The 9,591-nt window shown below is 33.0% G+C and overlaps 1 protein-coding gene across 1 annotated transcript; it reads left to right on the plus strand.

The window, feature by feature from the left end:
* Positions 1-4,550: 4,550 nt before the first annotated feature.
* Positions 4,551-4,913, plus strand: LOC107027796 (uncharacterized mitochondrial protein AtMg00240-like). The gene has a single exon (XM_015228861.1). It carries the CDS (start codon positions 4,551-4,553, stop codon positions 4,911-4,913), a length of 363 nt encoding a protein of 120 aa, XP_015084347.1.
* The last annotated feature ends 4,678 nt before the right edge of the window (positions 4,914-9,591 follow it).

Raw genomic sequence — 9,591 nt, forward strand, 5'->3', positions numbered from 1 at the left:
GTTTTTATATTAACGACATTAATAAATTTCTTTTACAATATTCTCTAAAGCTGTTTGTATGAACAGAAAAGCATTTATGTACTGATTTTCTTTTAGTGTTATTCTAACATATTATCATTAACAATTTATTTTAAATGTGCACCCAATGAGTGTTACTCTTTCTAATTTTTTATTTTTCCATTTATTTTAAAAAATTGTTTTTATTTGTCATTTTGAATATATTAAAAAAAATCATATTTTGCCTTTTGCATTAATTATTTATTCTCTAGTCATTTTTAACACTTAATAAACCTCAATTATTTTAATAAGAATATGTGGTAAAATAATCATGAGGCCTTATTTTTTTTGTGGCGTGTCAAATTCCAACAAGTAATAATAAATTAGATAGTGTATTTAATAAAGTGAACTATAACTATCATGAAAATTGATTATACTCTCTGTGTTCATTTTTATTTATAATGTTATCTTTTTTTAAGTTAATTTGATTAATTTTTAAAGTTAAATTAAATTATATCAATTTATATATTAATTTATTATATTAAATAAAAAATTTAGATATTTAAAAATCATATGAAGAATACTATTAATTGCATATCAATTTGATGAAAAAATATATTATAAAATATTAATAAAAATTTTTATCGTTTGATTCTATAAAAAGAAATCGTGACAAATAAAAGTGGACAGAGGGAGCGAGTGAGTAGGACGTAAGTATGTTTAACACTGTTAATGCTCAAAAGCTCAACTACTACATTAATTTCTTCTTCTTGTTTGTGATATAGCCAAATCAAAATTTTCATTTTAAGTTTCTTACGTCATTATCCGATAATGCACACTTAAATTTTTGTGCCCTTCTTCCTAATTTCTTTTAGAATTCGCTATTTTTTTGTTGTAAATATTTAATTTTATGTTTAGAAAACAGCTTTTTGGTCGAAAGTCCACGAAATCTAGGTTCAAAGTGATTGATGCTTATTAACTCAGAATTTTTACATTTTCTCCTTTCATTAACACAAACATAAAACTTTAAAGTTGTAACTTATATATGACGGGTGCTTACTATCTTTTATCGATAATTAAAAGTCTATAATTATTGCATAGAACTATTAATCCGTTTGTTTGGACTTAAAAATTAGTTTTGAAGTTAAAAATAAAATGTCAAACTGAAATGACTTTTCATTAAAAATTAAAAAAGTAGGGTGGTAGGGGCTACTTTTAATTTTTTACTTATTTAACTTGTTTTAATTCATTTTAAAATATTTCTAACTTTGTCAAACACTTTCTAAATTATTTTAAGTTATTTTATATTTATCAAATACTTTCAAAAAAAATAACTGACATAAAAATATATTTATAAGTCAATTCAAACACTCTCTATTTCTGATTCCGAAAAAGGAGAAAATGTGAGGAAAAAGAGTAGCGCCACTATTACCAAATATATAATGCTAGGCGAAACATATTAGTCATTTACTAATTTATAAAAAAAATAAAAATGAGATTGAGACTACGTTTGGATGGCTTAAAAAAAATACTCCCTTTATTTATAAAAAAGAGAGTAAAGGGTCAAAAATGCCTTTAAACTATATGAAAGGGACAAAAATGTCATTCGTTTATATTTTGGTTTAAAAATGTACTTTCCATCAATACTTTGACTCAAAAATGCCTTTAAACTATACGAAAAGAATAAAAATGTCTTTCGTTTTGTTGTTTGGTCCAAAAATATCTTTGTCGTCAATACTTTGATCCAAAATATTACTATTTTTATTTAATGGGTCAAAAATGATCATTTTTCAAATAAATATATTATTATTTTCTTTTTATCACATTCTTTTTCTAATAATATTTTTTAAAAATCAGCAAATGTAATCTTACATCAATTCAGAAAAAAAAATCTTATTTTATTATCATTATACAAATATTAATGACCGGATATACTATAATTTTATTTGTATGAAATATATTATATGTCACATGAAATTATTCTGTTTTAATTAATATGTGGAAAGGATACATGAAATATATTATATGTCGAAAGAATCAGAAAGGCGGAGATTCTAATCCTAGGAACCAATCTCATAATGTGAAACTTGAAGATGGAAGAACAAATTCTGATCCAGAACATTTTAGATCTGCTTGTGGTTATAATTCCAGTGATACATACAAAGGAAAGGTGTAGTTGTGTCTGATTCTAATAATGAAAGAAGTGTACAAGGAATGGATTATTGATACTGGTGCTTGTAATCACATGATTTCACATAAAGGGATGTTGCATAATGAACCTATTAATAATATTTGTTACAGATAAAAGGGTGTATTTACCTAATGGAGGTATTTCTCACATTGGCAGTTGTATATCATGGATGGTAAAACATTGAGTAATGTCCTGCATATTTCAGATTTTAGACACCATTTGTTATCTGTGTCTAGGATCACTCGCTGCAATGTTCAGTTTCTTTTTTTCCCTAAATTATGTACCTCTCAAATGGGAAGGTGTTGGAGATTGGTGAAGAGAATGGGGGACTTTAATTGTTAAAACACAACACTAATGATCATCAAGTTAATGGACTGTTAGCTAGAAGGAGCAATATAGACATCTTGCTTTGGCATAAGAGAATGGGCCATGCATCTGTTGGGGCAATGCAACAATTATTCAATCTGAATGTAAAAGTGTTCTTGACTTGCGAAACAAACTAGGATCCCTTTTCCAGATAGTCATACTAGATCTACTTCAATTTTTGATTTGTTACACTTGAATGTATGGGGACCATTTCATGTAATGGCAATAAAATATTTCTAAAAATTGTGGATGATTACTCTCGTATGACTTGAATTTTCTTATTTAAACTCAAGAGTGATGTTATAGTAGTTTTGAGAGATTTTCTCAAACTGATTTTGACTCAATTTGGTGAGACAGTGAAATCAGATAAAGGGACAAAATTTGTTAACCTTGAATGTGCCAACCATCATCACCAAAAAATCTTGTGTATACACCCCACAACAGAGGGGTGGTGAAGAGAAAATACAGATATATTTTGGAATTAGCTAGAACCCAATCAAGTTTCAAGGATCTATACCATTGAATTTTATTTCTGGGGTCATTGTGTCTTAGGAGCTGTTTATTTGATGAACAGACTTCCCTGAAAGGAAGAACACCTTTTGAGGTATTTCATGGATGCATATGATCATTTTAGGATTCTTGGCTGCTTATGTTATGCTAAGAATTTGCCAACAGGAGATAAATGCACTGCAAAAGCTGTGGCTGCAGTTCATAGGGGTTACTCAGATGCATCCAAGGGCTATGTTCTTTACAATTTGGATACCAATTCCTTTTTTGTTTCCAGAGATGTGGTTTTCAAGGAGGAAATTTTTCCTTTTAAAATTCAACCAGTATCTCAACCTATATTTTTAGATGAGGATTTTACAGATGCTAATGATGATGTTGTTCCAGCTATTCCTTTAGCTGATCCTCCAGCAGCTGAGCCTATAGAGCATAATGTTTCAACAAGAGATCTCAGATATTATACTAGACCAAGGAAGCCTCCTACTTGGATGAATGATTTTATTACAAATACAGCTACTCCTTACCCATTATCTCATACTTTATGTTACAACAACTTATCTACTCATAATCAATCTTATGTCAAAGCCTTTTACTGTATTATTGTCGTGAAGCATGTAAAGACACCAATTGGATACATGAGGCACTTGAAGATAACCATACATGGAGGTTAGTGAAGTTGCCTCCCGGTAAAGTTCCTATTGGGTGTATAAAGTGAAGTTCAAAGCCAATGGTGATATAGAGAGGTATAAAGCAATTCTGGTGGCAAAGGGCTATAATCAAAAGGCTAGTCTGGACTACCAGGATACTTTTTCACATGTGGTTAAGATTGTTACGGTGAGAAGTGTATTATCCATTGTTGCAGCTTCTGGATGACATATTCATCAACTAGATGTCTATACTGCATTCTTGCAAGGTGACTTGTTTGATGAGGTGTATATGACATTGCCTGATGGTTTTGCTAGCCAGGGGGAGAAGTCAAGAATGGTTTGTAGGCTAGTCAAATCCCTATATGGTATTAAACAAGCTAGTCGACAATGGAATGTTAAACTTACTGATGCATTGGTGGATTGTGGTTTTATACAGAGTACTTTAGATCATTCTTTATTTACCAAATGACACAATGGACATATTGTAGTTGTGTTGGTATATGTAGATGACATGCTGGTGGCTGGTAATGATATAAGGATGATTGAGAAAACTAAGAAAGAAGTACATGCTAAGTTTAAGATAAAAACTTAGGTATTTTGAGATTTTTCTTGGGGATTGAATTCAGCAGATCATCTAAAGGAATCTTTATGAATCAGAGAAAGTATGCAGTAGAGATGACGGAAGAATTGGGACAAACTGGTGCCAAACCGTCATGGACACCATTAGATCCTAACCTTAAGCTAACTACAACAGAAGTGGATGAGGCAGGGGGAGTTGAAAATGATCCCATTTTGACAGACGTAGGTTCAAATCAAAGGTTAATTGGCAGTTATTGTATTTGACAATGACAAGGCCAGATATTAGCTTTGCAGTTCAAACATTGAGTCAATTCTTACAAAGTCCAAAGAAGTCACACATGGAAGCAGCTATTAGAATTGTTAAATATGCAAAGAGACAGCCTGCTATGGGAATATTATTGAGTAGTAAAAAGGAAAACAAGTTGACAGCATATTGTGATACAGACTGGGCATCATCTCCAAATACAAGAAGATCTGTAACAGGGTTTATAATTAAACATCGAGAGTACTTGGTAACATGGAGATCCAAGAAGCAAGCAACCATATCTAGAAGTTCAGCAGAATTAGAGTATAGGAGTTGGTTTGGCTTGCAGCATTATTCAAGGAACTTGGAGAGGAATTGGAAATGACAAAAATTGTTTTTTTATGATAGTAAAGTTGCCTTACAAATAGCAGCAAATTCAGTATATCATGAACGGACTAAGCATATTGAGATAGAGTGCCACTTTATAAGAGAGAAGATTCTAAAGGGGTTGATCAATCCATTGTACTTAGCAACACATGAACAACAAGCAAACATTATGACAAAGGGATTGTTTAGATCACAACATGAATAGTTAGTGTCCAAGCTGGGCATTCTGAATGTTTTTACACCTGCCAGCTTGAGGGGGAGTGATGAAAGTGGTGCAGTGACTTAGCAAGCTGAAAGTTAGTTATATAACAGAATCTGTCAAATGATTATTGTATTAGTTAGTTAGTTAGAATATGTACAGCTGTCAATATATGTTAGATATAGTCTTGTATATAAGTTGGGATACATAGCTGATTCAAGGTGATACTTACTACATTCTGCATAATACAATTTTCAATATGAAGATATTGTCTCTTCTGCAATTGTGTTCTTAGAATTGAGGTGTTCATTGTTACGTTTAAGAATAGCTTTGCTAAATTCCACCCATGAGAAAGATTAAGTATATTCCTGATTATTGCTAAAAAATCAAATATATACTACTTACTATATGGATTTAAAAAAAGGGATAATTATATAGAATGACAAACTAATAAATTAAAATAAATATAATAGCTACTCTTTGATTTATTTGTGTTCCATAGAACATTGTCTGTTAGTCCCTCTCTCCCTTATATTCTCGCTCGTCACTCTCTCTCTCTCGCTCGCCTCTCTCGCTTTATAAAGTAGAATTGCATAAATTGTGTTTCTAATTGTATAAAGCGTGAGAAAATTGTATAAACGCATGCAAATACATATATCTTTGTCCTATACACTTATGATTATACAATAAAAATATTTTCCTACCCAAGTCTCTTTTGTCTTTTTCGTTTTATACAAATTAAAATTGTATATAATTTCTTTCTTTCTCGTTTTATATAATTTAATTCAGTTGTATATTCTATGCACAAGTCTCTTTTTGCCTTTCTCTCTTTCTCATTTTATACAAATTCAAATTGTATATAATTTCTCTCTTTCTCGTTTTATACAATTCGCTTCAATTGTATATGTACAACGAATTGTACATATATAAATTTGCTATGGAGCACAATTATTCAAACATTGCCTAACATACAAATATGAATTTTGAAGTTTTCTATATGTGGAAATTGCCTTCAAAAAACATAACTAATTTTTTAATTTCATTAGATGAAAAAAAGTTTTTTTGGGGGTCATTTATAAAATAATAGAATATATATGAGTCATTTTTATAACAAACAAATATTTCACAAAATGTTGCTACCACATATTAAAAAATCATTTTGCAAGTGCTAAGAGAAAACATTAATCTACAGAGGATTGACTTATAAATTGATCAAAATTACATTTTTGACTTTTAAAAATGTCAAAAATAACTTAAAAATAAGTGATGAACTGTTTGACAAGATAAATAATGACTTATAATAAATTAAAAATTAAAAATACGTCTTTCCACATTTTATTTGTTTGACATAAAAATTATTTCAAATTAAACTTTTTATTTTTTTTTAAGTTTAAACTCCTTTTTAAAGTCATTTAAATGGACGGACTCTAGACGTGGAGTAACAATATCTTTTTTAGTTTTAAACCGCTGCTACTTGACAAAGAAAAACGCCCTAATTTAAAACTTTTTTTTGTCCTCGTTTCTCATCCCTAATCTACTCGCTCATTCGCTAGTCTCCAAAATCCAGCGAAGTTGTTCAAATCGGACCATTGAAGCTTGAATCTAACTTTCATTTCGGGTAAATTTTCTGTTTTCATCTTCACCATTTCTTGGTTTTTATTTTATAATTTCGCGGTTGTTTTGGATCTTCTCTGTTTATTTGCGGCTTCTCATGAAGTTAGTTAAGTGATATTTTTGGAAAGCGTCAATGTTGAAGGCTTTTGAATTTGTGGAACTCGTTCAGTTATCTTCATGTTTGTTTGTGTGCAACTCTATACAAAGTTCAATTTTTGTCCGACTGCAACTTTCCACAGAGATAAGATAGATGAAGGACTGACTGGCATTGTTAGAATTCAAAGTGTACAGCATGAGTTTTGTTAATGTTAGTGATAACTGCAGCTTTGTAGTGTTTGTTAGTGTTAGCTGCAGCTTAAAGTTTGTTAGCTGCAGCACAAGTTTGTTAGATGCAAGTGGTACGAGTTTGTTAGTTAGTTACAATATGTACAGCAGTTTTCATTCCATTTGTTAGTTAGAATGTCATTCCATTTGTTAGTTAGAGTAGTTAGATGGTAGTTAGTTGAAGTTGTTAATATAACATCTCTATATATAGGGAGATTGTTATATTCTAGGTGTTTTGATGATCCTCACAAATGCAGGGACCTGGTTCCTGGCAGAGTGCTCTCGTTCAGATACAAATGGGGTACAGTCATAAAAGCTGTCATGTCAGGTGGTAGGTGAAAAGTGCAGTATCCTACACCAATAAGAAGAGCGAACGAGATTGTATGTTTCAGTATCTCGCAAATGCAGGGACCTGGTACCAGACAGAGTTTCCTCCATCAGATACATAATTGGTTACAGCTGTAAAGCTGTCACGTCAGAGGTTGGTAAGGCGTCAGTGTACTACACCAATCAGAATGGAGGAGGGTGTTTGTCCAACGGATAATAACTCTTTATGTTTGATACTTTTAGCATGACAAACACCATATTATATTCATTCATCCAAAGAAGGAAGTCAGCCAGCAAGCCTTTTCAAGAACTCATATAGAAGTTTGCAAGGGACCTGGTTCCCGCAAGCAAGGGACCTGGTACCCGCAAGACTGCGACGTGAAAAGGATGAAAAGACAGCTGTCAGAAAAGCTGTCATCTCTGATGCGGTAGGTGCACAGCTTTTCCAACAGCAGGCCTTCAGCCAATGGGATGACTTCAACGAATTTGTGGGAATTTATATTATCTCTTTCCAACAAACACAAATTCAAGACTTGGCAAATTAAATTTGGATTTTCTCTGAAAATTCACAAGCTTGAACAGAAGGCCATCTTCAAGGAAGAACATTGCTCAACTCAACAGAAGGACCTGATAGAGTTTCTTATTTGAGTATTGCAGATGAAACAAACCCAGGGACCTAGTAGAGGTACCAGGCTCTCATGATGACGAGCCAGTCGATTGCCAGCTGGAGACGGTACAGAAAGTAGGTGCACACTTCCCGATGGCGTCAGAAAGTGTGACTCTTCCAGCCAATGGCAAAGAAGTTTAGGAAAGTGACTTGCCCATATAAAAGGCACTTTCCTAAACACTTTGTGTGGTTTTTGCAACTTGATAAAAACTTTTCAAGAACTCTTGCAAAGGCTACTACCAAGCAAAGGCAGAATCATTCCAAGAACAGCAGAAATCTCTGGAGCTTTTTAGTGCAGCTGTTTAGGAATATATTCTCTTGTTCTTATATTGTAAACTATTCCTGAAACTATAAAGGAATCAGTGGGTAGTGTTGAAAGTCTAAGTTGTCCAGGTGGGATAGCTTAGTGGGTAGATAGTTTTCTACTTAGGCTTGTTAAGCAATAGGGACTGTTGCTTAACTGTAAGATTGATAACTCTTTCTTACGTTTGTTGTAATCGTGTTTTACTTTTGCTTTTGAAGATTAGTGAAAACGATTGAAAATCCTGTGGAACAGGTCGTGGTTTTACTCCCTTAAGCAAGGAGGTTTCCACGTAAAATCATTGTGTTGATTTTACTGCATTTAACTTTCTGGTAATTTTCTGGAGTGTAGTAAGGGACCTGGTCCATTACTTGTTAAGTGAAGGCACATATTCTATCAAGTGGTATCAGAGCAGGCACTTCCTATTTGGTTAACACCAAGGAAGTGATATCGTTCTAGAATGGCTGCTCCACTTAACCTCGAAGAAGGTCAGTCGTCAACAAGACCTCCCCGCTTCAATGGACATTTCTATAGTTGGTGGAAAGTTAGAATGCATGATTACCTCATGGCTGAAGACAGCGAGTTATGGGATATTGTACTGGATGGACCGTTTATTCCGATGATGGAAGAGAAGGATGGAGAGAAAACCAATCTTGTTCCAAAGCCTAGACAGAAATACGACGAAGCTGATAGGAAAAAGATTGAAAAGGGCTACAAAGCTAAAACTTTTCTTGTCTGTGGGATAGGACCTGATGAGTTCAACAGAGTGTCAGCTTGTGAGTCTGCTAAGGAGATTTGGGACTGTTTGAAGACTGCTCATGAAGGAACTGAACAAGTCAAGGAATCAAAGATTGACATGCTTACCTCAAGGTATGAGAACTTCAAAAAGAAGGAAGTCAAAAAGGATAAGTCATTGAAGCTGAAGTACAAATCAGATGAAGATTCCAGCGATGATGATATGGCTTATCTCATCAACAGGTTTCAAAAAATTGTTAAAAAGAACAAAGTTTTTAAAAGAGGAACAAATGATCCTCGAAATGCTACTCAAGGTGATACATGCTACAAGTGTGGAAATGCTGGGCACTTTATCAGAGAGTGTCCTCTGCTCAAGAATGAAAACAAGGAACATCAAAAGCCAAGAAGTGACAAAGAGAAGAGAAGGGACCTGGTACTCGGAAAGAGAGATCGAAAAGCTGCTGCAGACTTGGTGGTCAAAAAGGCTCTTGCTGCGTGGGGTGATTCTT

Source organism: Solanum pennellii, chromosome 8, assembly GCF_001406875.1.
Source record: "Solanum pennellii chromosome 8, SPENNV200".
Lineage (NCBI taxonomy): Eukaryota > Viridiplantae > Streptophyta > Magnoliopsida > Solanales > Solanaceae > Solanum > Solanum pennellii.

Excerpts from the sequence above, each read along its gene's own strand:
- LOC107027796 (XM_015228861.1), top strand. The coding sequence starts at position 4,551 with ATGACAAGGCCAGATATTAGCTTTGCAGTTCAAACATTGAGTCAATTC.